We start from the raw sequence: 21,018 nt of genomic DNA, 5'->3' as shown, positions 1-21,018 counted from the left end.
AGTTAATAAATATAAAGGCTTAGATTTGGCTTTGGTATAGAGACTAGGACATCCCTCATTTGGTTATCTTAGGAGATTATTTCCATCTTTATTTAATGGTTGTAGTCTTTCTAATTTTGCTTGTAAACCCTCTCAGAATGGCGAAAAGCCATCGTGATTATTTTTTCTTCGAAAGTGATAATAAAGTTGATGCTCCTTTTTCTTTAGTTCATTCGGATGTTGGGGGTCCCGCCCCACGCCCTACACATAACGGGATGAAATGGTTTATTACATTTGTTGATGATGCACTTTCGGATGACACGGGTATATTTTTGAAACATAAAAGTGATGTCCAGACGGTTTTGCCCTTTTCCATCGGATGGTGCTCACCACGGTTTGGAATCTATGTAAAGGTTGTTCGCCTCGATAATGAGGGTGAGTATTTCAAAAAGGAATTGATTGGCTTTATGCATTAAATTTTGGTATTCTACATCAAACATCTTGCTCTTATTCCCCACCAAAATGGGGTTACCGAATCGAAAAAACATACATATTTTGGAGGTCACTTTCGGTCTTTATTAATTGGTGGTCATGTTCCATCTCACTTATGGGGAGAAGCTTTGAACTCTATTTGTTTACTTGATGAATTGTACACCTTCTAGTGTTGTCCTATTTCGGAGACTCTTAGATGTGCTTTATGATCATTGTACGCTTCCACCCATTGTTCATTTAGCACCCTATATCTTCGGGTGTGTGGTGTATGTTCACTTACATGCACAACAACGCACCAAACTGGATCCACGTGCGTTGAAGTGTGTCTTTGTTGGGTATGGCTCAACTCAGAAGGGTTATAAGTGTTATCATCCATCTTCTAACAAAAAATTTGTCTCAATGGATGTCATTTTCCATGAGCACGATCTTTTTTATATAAATATCACTGATTCTTCACTTCAGGGGGAGAATAGAAATGAAATGCATAATCATGATGATATAATGGTCTTTAATTTATTGAGATCACAATCACCAAATGATAAAAACTTAATAGAAAAAGTCGATGCAACCTCCACTAAGTGCTTAAGTGAAGGATGTGAAGATCAAGTCCATGATAGTACATTACTTCCTACAACGGATCCACTAATCCAATCTTCTCCAGAAGACCCATTAGAGGTATCGCCTTACTCTATTATTGTTGATTCAAATACTCATAATGTTGGTGAGTCTAATATTCATGATGTTAATCTACCTAGTCTTAATTCTGAACTAGTTCAATATCATCTTCCACCTCGATCTAACCGTGGCCAACCACTAATTAAATATGAACCTGATCCTAAAGCTAAAGTGAAATATCTCATAAGCAACCATGTGTCATCTCACAAGTTGTCCAAGTCATATGCATCTTATGTATTCTTATTATCATTTGTCTCTATTCCTAGTCAAATGCAGGAAGCTTTAGCAGATTCTAGATGGACCAAAGCTATGGCGAAGAAATGGCAAAGAAAAAAAAAGAATGCCACTTAGGAACTTGTAATCTTACCAAAGAGAAAGAAGATTGGGGTGCAAATGTGTATTTTTGATCAAGCTCAAAGCAGATGGGGCTATTGAGAGATACAAAGCTCGGCTGGTCATGAAAGGGTATACACAATCTTATGGTGTAGATTATCAAGAAACTTTTGCACCGATTGCTAAACTTCAAATCTTGTGAGAGTACTTTTGTCATTAACAGCTAATAAAGATTGGCCTCTTCTTCAGTTTGATGAAAAAAATGATTTCTTGCATGGAGATCTTACTGAAGAAGTATATATAGATCCTCCCCCAGGTATACCAGAATACTCAGATACAACAATGGTCTGTAAACTAAAGAAGACATTGTATGGGTTAAAACAGTCCCCAAGAGCTTGGTTTGGCAGGTTCACCAAGTCTATGAAGAAGTTTGGCTACAAACAAAGCAACTCGGATCACACTTTGTTTTTAAAACACAGAAGAGGTAAAATCACTGCTTTGATTATCTATGTTGATGATATGGTGGTGACAGGTGATGATCATGAAGAGATTTCTAGTTTACAACAAGATCGGCTTCGAATTTGAAATGAAACAGCTCGGAGACCTTAAATATTTCTTTGGGATTGAGGTAGCCCGATAAAAAATGGTATTTTCTTATCCCAACTAAAAATATATTCTTGATTTATTATCTGAGACGAGAATGCTCGGATGTAAGCCGATTGATACTCCCATTGAAGCGAGAACCACAAGTTGTTTACGTGTTTGAATGCAACTCCAACCGATAAGGGGAGATATCAAAAGCTTGTATAGAAACCGATCTATTTATCGCGATACCAAGCCAGATATTGCATATGCAGTTAGTGTCGTGAGTCAATTCATGCATGACCCACGTAAACCTCATATGGATGCTATAGAATGCATATTGAGATATTTGAAATCTGCTCCGGATAAAGGCTTATTGTTCTCGAATCATGATCACCTAAATGTATAAGGCTACAATGATTCAGATTGGGCAGGTTCTGCCGACAACAGAAGGTCTATCTTAGGATACTTCACTTTTGTAGGTGGAAACCTTGTGACTTGAAGGAGTAAAAAATAGTCAGTCGTATCAAGATCAAGTGCTGAAGCTGAATATAGAGGTATGACATATAGGGTATGTGAGTTGCTGTGGTTGAGAAATTTGTTGAAGGACTTAGGTTTTAAACCAAAAGTGAAAATGAATCTGTATTGTGACAATACGTCAGCTATAGAGATATCTCATAATCCTGTTCAACATGATCGAACGAAGTATGTAGAGATTGATAGATATTTTATCAAAGAGAAACTTGAAGCTGAAATTATTACTTTTCCATTTGTAAAGTCTGAAGAACAACTAGCAGATGTCCTTACTAAAGCAGTGGCTAGCAATGTATTTATTAACTCTCTTGTTAAGTTGGACATGTATGCGATATCTACGCACCAACTTGAGGGAGGGTGTTAGAATATTTGTTATTTTATTTAGTATTAGCAAGTATCTTGTAATCTTAATAAGTGTACCCTATTTTTCTAGATATGTGGATCTAAGAGATCTTACGTATTCATAGAGCTTCTTCTTCTATATATATATATGTTGGTTATATCAATAAAGACTATCGAAATATTCATTAAAAAAACATCTTTGACAGATCTAGTGTATCTTCATGTATCAAGGTCCGACAAGACATGTCATGCCGACCGTCAAGTATGCAGTATACAGCCCATGCCACCTCCTTGTATAAATTTGTCAAGCCTGGAGGTTGTGAAACAAAATATAACCAAGAACTACGTATGCACATCAAAGAGCAAGCACAAACCCAGGTAATCATTTATAACATTCAAAATTCAAAAGGCCTTGGTTCTAAGCATAGTTTCATCGTCATTTGAGCTATGTTGTGAAAGGCGCCTCCAACCCGGCTCAAGGCAACCAAGGCACCCATCGGCCGAGGCGGATATTTTCAGTGAAAATAGTCGCAGGTGTTGTCAAAGGAGTTAATTAAGATTAAGGCGCAGCTTTTTATTTATACTCTCACCTTCAACAAAATATGAATTTCTGTCTGAGCAGCTTCCAATACTAGTTCAATATAGAAATAATAAAAATGATAATCCTTTAGGGTGCTGAAAAATCAATATCCGTTTTTATTATTTCATTCCATCTTATATGTTTTTTCAATTTTTACATTCATATACAATAAAAACATTCCGTGTATTACGTCGGAAGTTTATAGTCACTTATGTATTTGGCAACCACTGACAACTTTTCACCATAAAAGTAGTAAAAAAGAGAGATGAAAATTTGGCTCTAAGCATTCCCAACGCAAGTCAAAATAATCCCCCCTTATCACCTCTACGTAGGCAGTTATTCTCCCTCTTTTCACCGTTTTGGTGAAAAACAAGGTGAAGCTGTGCAATGCAAAGGTGAAAAAATATCTCAGACGGGATGTACGTAAAAATCGAAAAAACACTCCGGACGGAATGAAACATCCGGTCTAAAATTTAAAAAAAAACCGAAAAAAAGTCGAAAAATAATGCGAGACGGAATCCAACATCCCGTCCGGAAAAAAAAAACCCCCATTTAAAAAAAAAAAAAACATACGAGATGGATTCCAACATCTCGTCCGAAATTAACAAATCAGCCACTATCTCGGTGATGAGTTTCACCTTGAAATCAACTTGGCAAAATATTCACCAAATAATCACCTCTGCATTATATAACAGTTTTTCCCCAAAACCGATGACTATAGTCACAAACCCCTTGAAATCCCCTGCAATAGGAATGCTCTTACGATTTTGGGCTCCATCAAAGATATGATTTTTGAGGTTCAAACTTGGAAATGTCAACGAGAGTTTGTGGAAAAATCAGCAGCACACGAAGACTTTTGGTCATTGCTGAAAAGGTATGCAAGAGTCAAACTGGAATCTCTCTCCCCCTTCGTTTAAGCTCCTCCTAATCCCAAACACTGAACATCTTCTTCTTCGTCCAAATGGCATTCTCGGCAAATATTTCTCTCACTCCTCCCTATGCCACACGCCTATTCTGCAAAATCTCTACTTGCCAAACTTTTCAGCTCAGGAAACCTTTCACAACAATCAGAGCTTCAGCAACTTCTCTAGATTCTTCAAGGGTCTCCGTTGTCGATAAACCTTCATCTCCATCAACTGTAAGTTTTCTCTCTTAACGATTCAATGTAATGTTTTCTTGCTTATGTTAGTGTTATTTAATCTGATGTTGTCGTTGGGCTTTTTTTTTCTGTTGCTTGTGTTGGTTAAAGACTGGTACTTGGCAATGGAAATTTCAAGATAATTTGGTAAACATCTACTATGAAGAACATAAAGGGGATAGCTCTGAACCTTGTAAGGATATTCTTATGATACCTACAATCTCTGATGTTAGTACTGTTGAAGAATGGAGATTGGTGGCTAAAGAGATTGTTCAGAAGAATGGAAAGGTTAACTGGCGTGCAACTATTGTCGATTGGCCTGGTCTTGGTTACTCTGATAGACCAAAGATTGATTATACTGCAGACATAATGGAGACTTTCTTGATTGAATTTATTAATGCGCCTGATAGCCCTGTACAGCGAAAAGGTGTGCAAATCAAACTTGTAATAATCTGCAGTTGCATCATATTGATGACTTATTGGCATATTGATGCATTTGTTGAATAGGAGGGCCAGCATAATTAACGTTTCTCAAAATATTTCTAGATTTTAGGATATGAGCAGTTAAAACCTATTTTGTACAGTGATTAGAAGAATGCACAGTGGGACTCTCCATGCCGCAGTAATTTGTTTCTAATTTGTTTATACTGAAACTCTTCAGAGCTTTTGTTATTTTTTCAGGAAAACTTTGAGATGTAAGTTTTAGCTAGTAACTTGACGTGTTTGCTTCTGCATACGGAGAGACATGTGGTCACACACACACACACTAGTGTTATCGATCGATGTGTTTCTTCTTCTTTTTCCACTCCTCATAGTAGACTACTTGCAGGCTTGTTCAATTAGTCTCCTTAGGGCATCTTGAGCATGATGTTGGTACTTTTCATCCTTTACTTTTTAGGTAATTTCTCACTGTCACCTTCTTCTGCAATTCAATCAGATGATGATTTGGTAGTTTTTGGAGGAGGACACGCAGCTACCATTGCACTTCGGGCAGCAAAGAAAGGCTTGGTGAAGACCTCAGCAATTGCTGCTATAGCACCGACCTGGGCTGGTCCTCTTCCTATAGTCTTCGGTCGAGATTCCACCATGGAATCAAGGTAATATGAACTCATCATTGGCTGGTTGAGAGACTGGCTCACTGGTTTCTGTCTTTAGTTTGACGTGTCCATGCAATAGACAGATGACATTGCTAACCTACTGCATTTTTTTCCCTGGTTGTTAACAGCCTATTGCATTTATTTGGTTCGTTGGTTGTCTTTTCACTATCGTCCATAATCTGAATAGCTACTGCATAATCAGACAATTAACTAATTTATAAAGCTCACCCTATAAGATTTTCTCAAATCTCTACAATGGTCTTTACCACAATCAGTTTCTGCTATCCATGAATATACAGGTATGGGCTGTTGAGGGGTACCCTAAGGGCCCCAGCAGTGGGTTGGATGATGTACAATATGCTCGTTAGCAATGAGAAGGCCATTCAGTCGCAGTATAAATCCCATGTTTATGCAGATCCTGAACATGTAACCTCTGCCATCATTGAAAGTAGATATAACTTGACAAAACAGAAAGGGGCTCGGTATGTTCCAGCTGCTTTCCTGACAGGCCTGCTTGACCCAGTTCAGTCAAGGGAGGAGTTCCTCAATCTTTTTGCAGGGTTGGAAGGGGAGACTCAAATTCTAGTTGTTTCAACGAAAGGGTCGCCAAAGAGGTCAAAAGCGGAGATGACTGCACTCAAAGGAGCTAAAGGAGTTACCAAGTTTGTCGAGGTGCCTGGTGCACTTTTACCACATGAAGAGTATCCCGATGCCGTTGCAGAAGAGCTTTACATGTTCTTGCAAGAGACTGTTGAGCTAAATTGTTGAAGCAAAATTGTTTGAATCTTCTTTTCTTTTCACAAAAGATGGTGGATGTCAGAAACTGAAATTCCTCTGCTGACAAAAAATTCATACACTACACGAAATAGATATACATTCTCGATTTTCTCATGAAGGATATTGGGGATATTTGATCCACTATATTCCTGTGGAAAAATAATGATTTACCCGGGAAATTCCAACTTTCTCGTATTTGATTCGTTAAAAGTATGTAGGAAAATTTTCTCCATATAATCCCCCTAGAAAATTTTCTCGTGGGAAAATGAAAAATATTTTCCCTTGTTAATTGCTTGTTTTTCCATGAATAATATCAAACAAAGTAATGAATTGAAATTTTTCCATGGCAAATTTTGTTGGTGTCAAACGTTTCTTGGATGCAATACATACATTTTCTTAGATAAAATTTCATGAGAAAATGAATATTTTCAAAATCTTGAAGGGATGAAAAAAAACCCAAAATGTGGTATCAATGTGTGAGAACTGAGACTTAAAGTAAATCGGTATAAAAAAAAGCCCCAATTAATAGGTTTACATGTTATTTTTTTTTTTTGTTTTTTTGTTTTTTTTTTTTTTTTTTTTTTTTTTTTTAAGTCCACAAAAAAGCCCTAAAAAAAAGAAAAGCCCACAAATTTATATATTGAAAACGTTTCGCCCTTCACCGAGGAAAAATAATCAAAACTGTAAAAAATGAAAAACCACTAAAGAAAACTCTTAGGCCAGCTAGCACTCCACCACTCAGACATATAGGTTTTTGACTTTATTTTGTTTTAGGTTGTTATATCACTTATACGTGACATATATATTATAGGTTAACTAAGCGACTTGCTCCCGATTAGCGCTTAAACTACACTCGAAATATCTTGGACTGAAATTCTGAAATAACAGTCAACAGGTAAATTCCACGAAATGTTAAATCCATCGTTAAAAGCAGAGTTCTCATGTGTGAAGCTGGTATTTGAGATGGTTTTATCTATTCCTTGACCACTTTGGAAACCTCAAAAGAAAATGGAAGGCAGCATTCTGGAATCAATTGGGGTAGAAATCATAGGAGTAATGTCCCCGGTCTCAATATGTATGTTTCTAGTAGTTCTCTTAGTCTACTCTCTCTCTTCTCCCACACCAGTCTCCACCCCAATTCGAACTGCTGCCAATTTAGTCTACCTCGAAACACCTTCAGACTCCACTACCCAGAAACTCGAAGGCGCTTTACTAAACGCCGCCGTCTTCGTTGTCCTCATTGCTGTTGTCACTTTCATTCTAGTCCTCCTTTACTACTACAATTTCACCAATTTCTTGAAAAACTACATGCGTTTTTCGGCATTTTTCGTGCTTGGCTCCATGGGTGGAGGGATATTTTTGTCGATAATTCAGCATTTCTCGATACCTGTTGACTCGATTACTTGTTTTATGCTGTTGTTTAATTTTACTATACTGGGTGTTCTTTCGGTTTTTAGTCGTGGGATTCCGATATTTTTGAGACAAGGGTATATGGTTTTGTTGGGGATTATTGTTGCTACTTGGTTTACTAAGTTGCCTGAATGGACTACATGGGTGTTACTTGTTGCATTGGCTGTTTATGATTTAGTTGCTGTTTTAGCTCCTGGTGGACCTTTGAAGATTTTAGTTGAGTTGGCTTCGAGTCGAGACGAAGAGCTTCCTGCTTTGGTTTATGAGGCCAGACCGACAGTGGCTCGTGATCAACAAGGGCGTGGATCGTTGGGTGTTTTGGTTGCCGGGGCTTTTATGGCATCGCCTTCGATCGAACTTCAAAATGTTGGAAGGAATTTAGAAAATGATAGCAATGCATATCGCTCCAGTATCCAAACTGAAGCTTACAATGGGGGAGAAGATGAGGAGAGAATCCCTTTGGTGTCGCCTAGCTCAACCGTGGTGGACGTTGGATCTCTAGGTGCTCGGCAATCTGAAATTGTTGAAGAGAGGTCATCTCATGTTATGGGGCACGAGGCAGAAAGGTCGCGAAGGGACATTGGTGGTGGAGGTGGAGATAGTGGTAGAGATTTGGATATCATTATGAAACCAGGTATCAAATTAGGTCTTGGAGACTTTGTTTTCTATAGTGTTCTTGTTGGTAGAGCTGCTATGTATGATCTCATGACTGTCTATGCATGTTATCTTGCTATCATATCTGGACTTGGGTGCACACTTATCCTCTTGTCTGTGTGTCATCGAGCTCTACCTGCTCTTCCCATCTCTATCACATTGGGGGTGACGTTTTACTTCTTGACGCGACTGTTAATGGAACCATTCGTTGTTGGGACTTCCACAAATTTGCTGATGTTCTAACATTTTGTTTGATCTTGAGATACCGAATACCATTATTAGAAAACAACCTGTATACTCACTCAATCATACAAGTTTAACTCTTGCATCACCACTTATGCCGTTTGAAAATGTTGTGTATCGTTTTTTTCATATCCTCCTATAGCGCAGTGACCATGAGAGGGATCTGGTGTTGCATACTTGTATACTCGTTCTCTTTGGATGAAACTATTTTCCTTTTTGTGAAACTGGTTTAGATGTTGACTTGTTGGCTGGTGAGCATTTTCCATTTTTTATCTGCGTTTTCGTTGAGTGATTGGTACATTGATTCCATAGTGGTTGATGTTCTCAGGAACCTCAACTGATGGATCTTAGTAGAGAACAATGTTTACATTGGGTCACAAAATCAGTCCGAAATCGAAACATAGCTGTGGATGAAGGTTACTGACATCACACTACCTTAGAATTTGTGGATGAAGGTTACTACCACCCAAAGCAGTAGCCAGTAAGCTTTAGATTCAAGAAATCTGTTTCACAGCAAATCGAAAACAGCATAATTTTCAGAAAATAAAAACTAGGGCCCAAATGAAAAGGAGTACGGAGTTAAATCCATTCTATCTGGAAATACAGCTTTGAATAATGGCAGTAGGACGTCAATGTACACTGTACAACTCTTCCCCCCTATCCCCAATCTAAACAGCTTTAGCTTCAAGCCTCACAGAGATGTTAACCCACTGTCCTTACAGATCACACCACATGGCGTTGTGAATCATATCGAAGTACCACCTCGTATTGATCATAAAACTAATTTTATAGCGTGCAACCTAGCAGTGCCGTAAATTCCAGCCAAAGAAAACGGATCTCAACTGCACCACTGAAACTCACTGAGGCCCAAAGAAACCACAAACGAGCAGGGGAAGACATTCAGTCAAGTTAGAGCTTGTACCAGAACTTACTGTTTTACTGGTGGAATACTAGGTCATATCACAGTTGCCATAGCCAGATCAACATATTGGTATTCGAACCATGCGCTCAACTAGCCTTTTAAACCTCTGTCCAAAGTAGATCTTAAACCACACAGCTTCCACTTTAACTCCTTCGGGCCAAAGAAAGCACAAAGGAGCAACAAAAGGATTTTGATCATAATTGAACCTTGTGATGCAAAATACTGTGTTCTAGGTGGCACACCAATTCTGTGAAAAGTTTGCCATTGACAACCAGATCAACATTGAGAATGTTTGTGCCACCCCAAACGTTTTGACATGCGCACAACTGTAGCCTTCGCTACCATTGTACAAAACAGATCTTAAACAGCACCGCTGCCACTGCAAGTACTAAAGGCCCGAAGGAACCACAAAAAGTGGAGCTTGTGATAGAGCACAATGTTTACTTGGCGGTGTACCAATTCTGTGCAGACTTGACATCAACAGACAGATTAACACCGAGATTGTTGGCACCTTCAAAAGGCTGGGATATACACACCCAATTACCTATAGCCTTCGCTACATCTGTACAAAATGGATCTCAGACTGCACCACTGCGACTGTAACTTCAATCTAACTGGAGCTTGTGATACAATCACAGAACTGGTGTTTACTTGGCGGCATACCAATTTTGTGCGCACTTGGCATCTACAGCCAGATCAACACTTAGAATGTTGGTGCCAACAAAAGGTTTGGACATGCAATCAACAACTATAACCTTCGCCACCTCTGCTGACTCCGTTGGACCTTCCAATATTACTTCATCATGAACCTGCTTCAACAAAAGCATGTCTCCACTCATTTTTAACGGATAAATGCTAATGTACTTGATACATTTTATAAGAAGGATACCGAGTCACCTATCTATTGAGCTACAGATAGATTAATCAATAAAGAACACTTTGACTAATTAAGCAGAGAAGAGAAGAGATGAGCATAGTAAGAGGAAGGAAAATCAGAAACAAAGACGTTCGTGACAATGTAGGAACGGCTCAAGCATGGTAAGACACAAAAAATGAGTGAGATAATTTAGTCGAGTGCTAACACAGACAAATGCTCTAGTTTTAGTAAGTTGAAATGCAAAAAGGTCAAAGGAAAGGGAAAATAAAGTAAATAAGACAAACAGAAGACGTCATTTAACTAGAATTGAACAGAGGCTCACGATTTACTGAACCAATCAACTGTATCCTTATATTAGATAATAGGGATATGCAATTGGTAAGACAACATTTTCATCTTGCAAACCGAAGCAGTTTCAAGGTGCAGCTTCCAGTGAGTTTAGATACCATTAAAAACCTTTACTATCCAAGTCTAACACTTTGAAGATAGAACTTTGAGTTTAAAATTTTAAATAGAACGGTTTACTGCTACGAGAGATATCGAGGGTGCATAGAAAGTGAAGAGCCACAGTAGATGTTTGCAATTGAGCACATGAAAAGCTAAACCAAATAAGTCACAGGTAGCAAATTAAAACTAAAAGTGTCATATGAGAGAAACCTGCAAGAGCAGCCTCCATCCAAGCTCCTTCAAATGGGCATTTCTAGATATTTCAAGCATGGCACACATAGCAACATCGGCAGCACTGCCCTGTTAATTAAATACAGGCAATGTCAATAACCAAAAAACACAGCTATGTTTTTCTAAAGAAATGTTTTTAGCTTCTGTGTGAAATTAGAAGTCAGACCTGCACAGGGGTATTAATAGCAGCTCGCTCAATATGTCCTCTATAAGCATTACTAGCACCATTCATCGAAGGAAAGGAGCGTGTCCGGCCTAATAGTGTTTTTACACATCCATAACGATTAGCATCTTGCTTCCGCTCCTCTTGCCAACTCAAAACTTCCTTTCTATCTCGGTACCAGAGTTCGACTGTTTCCCTTGCCTCCTTGACAGAAACCTAAGATAAAGAGAACATATATATCTTGAACAATTTTTCCACTTTGAATATATTGTAACTCACACAAAACCTATAACTTCATCATAAGCATCGCATTACCTTCCAGTCGAGAGCAAGCCCAACAGGAGTCTTACCATATGCAATGGAAAAGTTGAGCATTTTGGCTTTTCTCCTTTCAGAAGCAAAGGTGTCCTGAGAAAATCACAGGAAACATAAAAGAAAACTGAACTTGCGTATTATAAACAAAGCATATATGGTTCACGCAAATAACGATATAATGTTCCAAAATATGCTATACTGTTTCCATTTTAAAGCCTTCTTTTGTTTGTTTGTGGAAGTTAGCACTTTCTCAAAATGTTAAAAATAGTACCATACGAAAAATGTTTTACACAATTAACGCTTCAACATGTGGACACTCCAAAACTCGTGGCGGATACACAAAAACACATCTGATAAGATTTTGGGTTAAATATTTTCATCCCCAAAGAGGAAGAAGTGAGAAACAAGGAGAGCCGAGAAAAATCATATTCCTCTTCTAAGTACACTGAGATGAAAAGAATAGAAGAAAGGCGAAGGTATAATGTTCTCTCCATTAGAATATGGGACAGATGGACTCAAGTAATTTTTGAGGTTTTTCAAGGATTGGAACAGAAAGTTGGTTTTGAGACAAATAAGCCACATATTAAAATGGATATCAGTACGGGTTAAGTTGAGCCAGTCTGCACAAAGTAAAACAGTGGTGTCAGAAACCGATACATGTAACCATGTTAATGTCACTTCGCTTCTGTGCTACTTTAAGTAATACATGAACAACTTAATAACTTGGTCTTCATACATTAACATGCTGGTTAGTGGTTATCCGGAGGTACTTAATTCCTATCGCAAAAGTATACTGAAGCTCTCATGTACAAGTGCAACAATTTTTCAGTCATTTTACCTTTAATAGAGGAACAGGGGTTTATCCCCACTGGACGGGGATGCCACTCAAAGCAAAACTTCTTGTTTTTCTACAGCTTCACGTATTATATATGAGTACATATTCATTGCTGTCCTAGAGTGGAAATCACGCCCTCTTTGAAGGCATTCTTCATGCTCTTGCAGTTTGCAAGATGAGCCAGAATTCTAAGCTCCAACTGTAATGAGATATCTCTTACAAAATCAGAACAAATTAACACGATCCACATGTCATAATTTGGTAACTAAGTATCCAGTAACCTGTCCGTAATCAGCAACAACGAGAGAGCATCCAGGAGCAGCTACAAATGCCTGACGGATCTTGTATCTATCCTTTTCCAAAGCAGGCTGATTCTGATATCAGAAATATATAACAATGAAATTTTAGAAACTTTTTAAGAGGACATAAGGAATAAAAATACGATTATAATTCTCTCAATAAAAGTTTTGTTATTTCAGTGGTCTAAAGTCTTCAAAGAGTTTAGAGGATGTTTCTTTGAGTCTTTTGTAGCTAGGTCGGATTGAGTAGGTAGGAGTCAGAGTATGAGTTCTCTCCTTATTCAATGTGGGACTAAACCACATACTAGAAGTTATATATCTCAACAATGTTGATTCATTTCTTGTAAATGTTTTTTATTTCTTTTTCTCTTGTAATGTAGGCCTTCTCAACCTACTTCTCCTTTATTAATGAGATTTCACTTCACCGAGCAAAAAAAAAATCAAAAATAAACAAAAATACGAGTATAGTTCATAGATAGATAAAAAAAAAGTAAAAACTATAAGGGAAGATATAGTAGCTACCAGCGTACGCAGAACAGGATGTTAAATAGGTCTAGCACACCACTTTATGGGGTGCAGGTGCATAACAGTATTTATTACCACTAAACCTACTGAACAACCTCTTAATTAATACTGCAACCCACTCAGCCTATCAAGATCGACAGCTTTGATACCATGTTGATTTCTAGTTTTGAAAAATGGTATATTGAAATAAGGAATCGTGTCTCAATAACCTTGGATCAACCAACTCAAAACCAATTGGCAAATGAGTGGAGCGGGGCCATAGGAATGTACATACTAATATGCACCACTTTAAATGTCTCGTGTGGGACTATACTAAACATCTCAAAACACCCCCTTACATGTGGGGTTGGTTGAGCATGACATGCGGACCAATATTATTGAATGACATGAATGGGCCCTATGGGACAAACTGGAATAGCCTCATTAGCCTGCTCTCATACCATCTTAACCTTTGGAGCATTTAACTCAAAACCAATTGCCCGTGAGTGGAGTAACCCCTATATAGTTATATACTAATGCACAAAGTTTTAAATGTCCCATGTGGAACATCTTGACAGTGTCAATATGTGCATCAGAAGAACTGATGGTCTATTATTGGGGATGCACACACTTTGTGATACCTCAGTGTCAACAATTTATTGTTTGTTCAGAGTGAACCATGTCTTTAAATCAATAGTAGAAATAAGAGTCCATAAATATAACAAAACTAGCAACAATTCAAATTAGTCTTTGTTCACATAACATAATAATGAAACAGATATCAAGCACGTACCTGCAAATTTGGCCTCCTTGCCGATAAACGTCCAGTCTCAGTGTTGATATTTAGAGAACAATGGATGCGCCCATTCTTCCCTGATATACGGTTGTTCTGTCACTCACCCATGAATTAAAGTTACAATGTGTTACCCCATATAATGTAAGTCCAGACCATCAAAAACATGTGTGAGTGTGTGGGTTTGGGGGTAGCAGTCGGAAAAATCATCCTGGATAGACATCCAACATGCATTTCCCCACTAATCGCTTCAGTTCTTGTGGCAAAAGAATATTAGCATGAATTTGTGTAGGACCCATGCAAATGGTTAGAATAATAACCCTCTTGCCATCTACATGAAACACAGTTTTTCCAGTGTACTTATGGCCTTAAGACAAGTGTCATAGACTGCAAAGAATAGCTTTTCTAAAAAAGAAATGCAAACTGCTGCAACAGCCATTGGGCTTTATCTAAATTGGTAAGTTATCAAACAGGAGAGAAGCCGAACTAGAAGAACAGGTCAGTCTGTTGGAAAGTGATACAACTGTAATTGCATAAGAATCTCAACCTTTAAACCAGTTACAGTTACCAAAATTTGTGTAAGACATAAAATGCAAAACTTCAAGTAGGCATGAGTATATGAGACAGGCGTCTTGAGTTATAAAAAAACAGATGAAGGAAACAACTTTCTTTACGAGTATCGCATCAGCCAAAGCATTGCCAATTGAACCAGAAGATGTGGATTGATTTCCTTAATGAAGAGCACTTTACTGAAGTTGTATTCTAGCCTGGGATGGGTAAATAATCTAAATGCATGTATGGAAGAATCATGTAAAAATAAATCACCTGCAGGGGAAGAATGAAATTGGATATCAAAGAGTGTATAGAGCAGACATCACATAAGGCAGCAATGGCGTGGCAAGCCTCCTTCCCATCCTTGTCACTTCCAAATGCTTCATAAGCTGTTCCATATGAAGAAACGTCTTTTTTTCCGTTTTGATCCGCAGAACGCTCTAAATCATTACGTATCCCACTGTTATCTATCTCTGACTCAAATCCATGAACATCATCTATCCAATCATACTCTGACGATACCTTTCCCGCAAGGGTCTTCAGAGCATCACCACTAACAGAGGGCCAACCAGTGGGTGTAAACATCGCACTTTCTATTTTAATATTTTTACAACTGCTTATTCTAATATCCCGGAATTTCGACGGAATCTTTTTCCCTTCTCCAATCACTCTGTCAACATTTGGCACTTTAAAAACCCTTTCCTCAGGAAGAACTTCATTTGGATCCTTGCTGTAAAAAGCAAACAAGAGACAATTAATGGATTATGTGATTAACAACATTTACATATCCATCTGGGAAGAAAAAATAAGTAAGTTACCATCCACGCACTTAAATGTACTCAGCAAAAGAAAACAAAAATAATAACAAAATGGGCACGCTTGCCATATACCTGTTAGTTGTGCCACCAAAAAGGAGCGTTCGCAATTGCGTATCACTTCCTACATTCATATGTATAGCATCAGCACAGTACCTAGCTGCCCACTTGCGGAATCTATTACCAGCTGTTTCTTGTTCCATACTAGCAACTTTCTGTATTTCAGCAAGATATGCTCGATCTACCAGCATTCCCTCAGTTTCCATGTTAACTAAAAGCTCGCCAAATGGCCTCCAATACTTTTCATAGAAATCAAACATGGTTCCTTTGTTGTTCTCATTAACAGCCCAACTCATACTTTTTAGCTTGTTTTGCAAGCTCTCAAAAAGCTGTAGTGTGCTCACAGAATCCAAAGCGGAATAACAAATCCATAGTACACGTTGCTCCCTTTGAAGTTCTTCCACTGGAGCAATAGCCACAAACTTTCCCTCAGTTCCATCTCTTCTTAACTTCTTGTTCCCAAAGATGGTTTTCATGGATATCTTACCAATCAGTTCTTTTGAGTCACTTGTAGAAACCCCATTCATGACATTTGAGTCCCTTTTAGGATCCTCATTAATGACATTTGAGTTTCTTTTACGAGTCTCATTTATGACCTTTGAGTCCCTTTTAGGAGTCCCATTCATGACCTTTGAGTCGCTTGTAAAGTGCTTGAGGGAATACCCACCTTGAGTCCCGTCTTGAAGAATCCCAAAGCCTTGCCATATGCATTGTGTCGGCATAAAAACCAGAAACTTTAATCCCATAGTTTTCTATAACATGACTATCAAAGCTATAGTTGTGCCAAACCTGCAAAATAGATCAGCTGTTCTCATTTCATGTTAATGCACACTTAGAAGTGAGAGCACAGACTAAACAAGAACCACCAATTTCTTTTACTTTGCTTTTTTCTGATCAGAAATATAATTATTCAATGAATTCCAATCAAGGAGTACAATATCGGTGTTTACGTTGCTACCAAACAAGACACGGAGTGAGGGAGATCTAAACCTCGTTTTCAATCCAATATTATTGAATACCAACATTTCCACAGCAAAAGAGAGAATTTAAATCTCTTTCCAAATTTATTCAGACCCCCCACATATTCTTTTGTAGAATGTCTGAATACCAAAGATGCTCATCAATGAAAAATAGAATAAGATCTCAACCAATAACATGACCACATTATGTAGGTACACATTTGTGTTTCTGTGTGTGTTGGTCAAGCTCGTCAAAACTTTTACCTTCCTAATTGACGAGTCTTCGAAAAATGGAGCAAATTCCATTAGCAGATCCTTACCGCCACCATCGAGAACATCTACCCAGATACATAACTTCCCCATTCCAAAATTTGCTTTAGATCCAGAGTAGATGCTGAAACATATTATTTCGCCATGATTAACAGGAGTCTCCTGCTTCACATCAATCTTAGATACCTGTATAGATACTGACATTGGTCAAGAAAAACCAAAAAAAAAAAAAACTACCACTGAATTCTAAATATAAACAAGAAATCATGAACCACACATATACATGTTTACCACGACTGAAAATCATAGACAGATATGGAAAATAACCTCTGTATCGCATGCATGAACAAAATCCCTGTACTTTGTTGTAAGTAGCTGAACAACTTTCTTAGCTGAAGATATACTGTCGACAACAAGAACATCACTGTACATACGAGCAAGGCGCTCGCGATAATCTACCTGTGCAACTACAGGTTGTTTTGAAACATAAGACTCAGGTTGAACTGTAATAGCACCCGTTTCCAAATTTCCACTGGTTCCGTTAACTTGGGCATCCCGTCTCAAGGGTACCTTAACCCCATTATTCTCATTCATAGAACCATGATTAAAGCAATGAGGCATGAAGGTCCCACTACCCCTATCGTTCACATAAAACTGCGGTACTCCACTACTACTACTACTGGATCGAAACTGAAAACGAGGTGATTCAGCATCAGTAACTCGTTCAGTGTCATAACCACTTCCATCTTTATCTCTTATAGCCAATTTCCACCTTTTAATATTTTGGGCTTCTTGAAGCCAAGAACACTTGTCTTCTGGGACTTCAAGTGAAGTACAGTATGACCTACTCAAGTTCAACCTGCTATTCCCAAACACTAACTCATATTAAAACAAATTTATACAAAAAAATACACACTTTTGTTAATAATAACTTTGGTGACTTGTGCAAGAAGTAATGAGAAGTGTTTCGGGAGTACCTGTGAGAGTGGTGCAGTAAAGATGGGGAAAAGCCGACGTGGTTGGAGTAGAGAGTGGACATGTTGTTTGAGAAACGAAGGAGGAGCTTTTGGCGCGACATACAAAACTAAAAATAAAGCTGATGAATTTTGAGGCAAGTAAAGTGAAGTGAAGTAGTGAAGAAAGAGTTTGGGTGGGGGCGAGGGTTTAAGAGACTACTAGACTGTCAGAGTGGAAAAAGGGAAAACCTCAAAACCCCATAAAACATGACAGCTAGTGAGCAACCACCTCACTATTTAAAGACACATATTTATATCCACGAAACTGTGGTGGTGTCGGTCCGTTTTGGTTGCCCAAATTATTCATTATTAATTTCTCACTATTAAAAAACATTTTAGAGTGCTTCTACAGCAACACACACTTTGAACACAATTTCTGAACACAATGACATGGCAAGCTGAGAGACCTTGATTTTCAGTACTTTTTTGAGAAATACACGCATTACCGATGGAGTGCCACGTCATTGTGTTCACAATTTTCAGTTCATTTTGTGTGTTGCTAAAGATATTTGTCAATCATTGGGGTCATTTTTTGATAAAATATAATAAATTATTAAACAAAATTACTAATTTACCTTTGTGACACAAAATCACCATTTTTCTAATATAGTAAGATACTATATTTGCCCGTGGAGTACGGCACATATACACAAACACTCCAATCGAAGTCCATTAGAAGCCCGACAAAAAAGTCCAACTGAAGTCCACTAAAAGTCTAGTCGTATTTGTTGATTTCAAGAATGATACAACACTCTTATTCTACACTATTAAACAACCCACACTTCATAAACACTAGGATTTGTCACCTCATAAACTAGATCAAAAGGTTAAGAGGTGGTGTTGGATGTCCAACACCACCCTTATTTGTTATATAGATTGCAAACTAGTGAAGTATTTAGGGCGTGATGATGTGGTTCTTCATAATGACGCAAATTGCACGAGAAATGATTCGAGAACTAGACTCTAGAATCCATCTAATTTGCTATTTGTCTATAAAGTAAATGATAATGATTATGGGCATTGAGGGGAAGTAAAAAAGAAGAATAAAAAACATGTGAACTATGATCTCTACCTCACTTACAATTCTGGAAGACGTTTATGATTAATAATGCCACATATTCATTTTGTTCTGATCCGAGTATTATAGCCAACTCAAAAAATTTTCGACATGACCCCCACTAGTCCATGACAAAATCTTGTTGAGTTGCATTTTGGGCGTATTGAGAACACATTGATATTATCATGTCCGAATCATAAATTTACCCTTCTACATAACCCAAAAATAAAAGCCCAGCCATGAATGTTAGTAGCCCAATTAGGCAGGGTACAGACTTAGCACCAGCCCAACACTTTAACCCAACTTCTGACGGGCTTTCATCTATTGCAAAAAAAGCCCAACGATAACCCCTAAACCCTAAAAAACACAGAGAAGGGAAAGAAGAAGAAAAGAGGTTAACAATGGCAGAGGAGAAACAAGAAGAAGAAAAAGAACTCAAGTTGACCAAAGAAAAAGTGATGACCCCTTGGGAGCAACACTCAGCAGTAATTAGCATCCCTCGTTTCGATTACAACGCACCTTCTTCTCTTCTCCAACACTCTCATTCCGGCTTCCTCATTACTTGCCCCATCAGTAAGTTCTTCTTTCACTTTAGTGCAATGAAGTTTTTTTCTTACATATTCAATTTCATGAGCTGAAACTGCTTTGAAATGTTGTTTTTATTAGAGAGGGAGAAAAGTGCCACAAAAGAAGCCATTTCAGTCTTATCAAAGGTTTTTATCTAAAAGTTGCTCATTTTCATTTTAAAATGTATGTTAGTAACTTAGTATAGTATGTTCTATTTAACACTGTAAATTGCGTAGTGACAATTTCAGACCATGGTTTTATAGAAATGCTTGACATGTGATTAATATCTTGACAGGATTTATAATGTGCACAATATGTAATTACAGAGCCATATATGGTTATCTTTGATATTGGTAATGTTAGACTAACAATCTATATGTGGGAATATTTTCCAATCAATGGACCTATGCATTTGGATTATCAAAGTATAGGCACAGCCGTGTCCCCATTTCCAAGATACCGTGTACTTTACGTTAGACACGAAATACGATATATGACGTTGGTACTTAGTTTTCTAGTTATTTCTGTTACTAAAACTTCGGACTGTTCTCTATTTTCCAAGTTGAAAGGATTTTCAATTTTAAGGTCAGATAGTTTGTTTTTTGGTATTTTTCACTTAAATTTAGTTTGTGTTTATCGCAGTACATCCAATCTTTGAAGGAGAACAGTTTTAGCAGTGTGGAAGATTTGGAAAAAATGTGGACCTAAAGAGAAGAAAAATTATCTTAGAGGAAACAGCTCATGAATGTGCCAATGATGTAGAAATCAAGGGAATACTGATAATGGTAATTATGTTTTGTAAGATTAAACACTTTCTAATCCTCTTGGAAATGAGATCAGTTTGCTGTTATACTGACAAAAGCTGGCGTCTTTGTCGTAATTTGCTGAAATCAGGTCAAGGTTTAAAAGAAACTTCGGGATCCTCGGCTCTGGTGGAAGGAAATGGTGAGAAGGAAATTCTCTCACTGGTCAAGCTAACAAGGAGCGGATTACTTCTTTTTATCTTCCCAAAAAACAACTCATCAGACTCTACTGATATTGTCTCTCAAATATTTCATTCTCTGGAATCTGGAAATCTAAAGTCACTGAAGTAAGATATTTGCTCACTCCTAGTGCCTTTTCATATAGAATGCACGAGTTTGAATGTTTTCAATTTTTTTTTTTTACTGCAAAGGTTCTTCATATCAGTAAAATCTAAATACATAAAGGAATACATATTCCAGGTGTAAATCTAAATTATGCTCTAGGGTATTGGACCCGGGATTGAGAGTCCAACAGCAATGACCTTGACCAACTGCACTGCTTCTATTTGCTTGTAACCCAGGTGGCAAATCCTTGTCATTACAGGTAAAAAGAAAAGCATATAACCAAGACAGGAGACTAGTAAATATGTCAGGAAGCCAAAAAACGGGAGCAAGTGAGAACGAATGGGAGTCTAAACATGTGAAATGTATATTGAGATATTTCTAATAATGGAAACAAATGTAACAACAAAATAGA

General features: G+C 37.8%; 3 protein-coding genes and 1 long non-coding RNA gene across 4 annotated transcripts; 3 read left to right on the top strand and 1 right to left on the bottom strand.

The window, feature by feature from the left end:
* The first annotated feature begins 4,233 nt into the window (after window positions 1-4,233).
* Window positions 4,234-6,643, top strand: LOC147521267 (uncharacterized). Its single transcript, XM_086602970.1, has 4 exons — window positions 4,234-4,655; window positions 4,767-5,082; window positions 5,593-5,752; window positions 6,052-6,643. Exons 1-4 carry the CDS (start codon window positions 4,479-4,481, stop codon window positions 6,518-6,520), a joined length of 1,122 nt encoding a protein of 373 aa, XP_086459096.1. The 5' UTR covers window positions 4,234-4,478; the 3' UTR covers window positions 6,521-6,643.
* An 842-nt stretch (window positions 6,644-7,485) lies between these two features.
* LOC147521265 (DNA polymerase I A, chloroplastic/mitochondrial-like) lies at window positions 7,486-18,171 on the bottom strand. The gene is given in 16 exon segments (XM_086602778.1): window positions 7,486-10,567; window positions 11,293-11,382; window positions 11,480-11,692; window positions 11,792-11,884; window positions 12,630-12,648; window positions 12,650-12,678; window positions 12,680-12,759; window positions 12,762-12,825; window positions 12,908-13,000; window positions 14,223-14,318; window positions 15,048-15,504; window positions 15,665-16,323; window positions 16,325-16,438; window positions 16,873-17,064; window positions 17,206-17,737; window positions 17,856-18,171. Coding segments are annotated over 16 exon segments (2,994 nt in total). The 5' UTR covers window positions 17,957-18,171; the 3' UTR covers window positions 7,486-10,405.
* LOC147521266 (presenilin-like protein At1g08700) lies at window positions 7,538-9,082 on the top strand. Its single transcript, XM_086602895.1, has one exon. The coding sequence runs from the start codon at window positions 7,538-7,540 to the stop codon at window positions 8,834-8,836; it is 1,299 nt and encodes a 432-aa protein (XP_086459021.1). The 3' UTR covers window positions 8,837-9,082.
* A 1,138-nt stretch (window positions 18,172-19,309) lies between the features above and the next one.
* On the top strand, window positions 19,310-20,290 carry LOC147521264 (uncharacterized). Its single transcript, XR_015193870.1, has 3 exons — window positions 19,310-19,524; window positions 19,618-19,664; window positions 20,161-20,290. It is a non-coding gene; the product is annotated as an uncharacterized LOC147521264 (long non-coding RNA).
* Window positions 20,291-21,018: the final 728 nt, after the last annotated feature.

Source organism: Coptis chinensis, chromosome 1 (assembly GCF_015680905.1).
Source record: "Coptis chinensis isolate HL-2020 chromosome 1, ASM1568090v1, whole genome shotgun sequence".
Taxonomy (NCBI): Eukaryota; Viridiplantae; Streptophyta; class Magnoliopsida; order Ranunculales; family Ranunculaceae; genus Coptis; species Coptis chinensis.
This window is presented reverse-complemented; position numbering and strand designations above follow the sequence as displayed.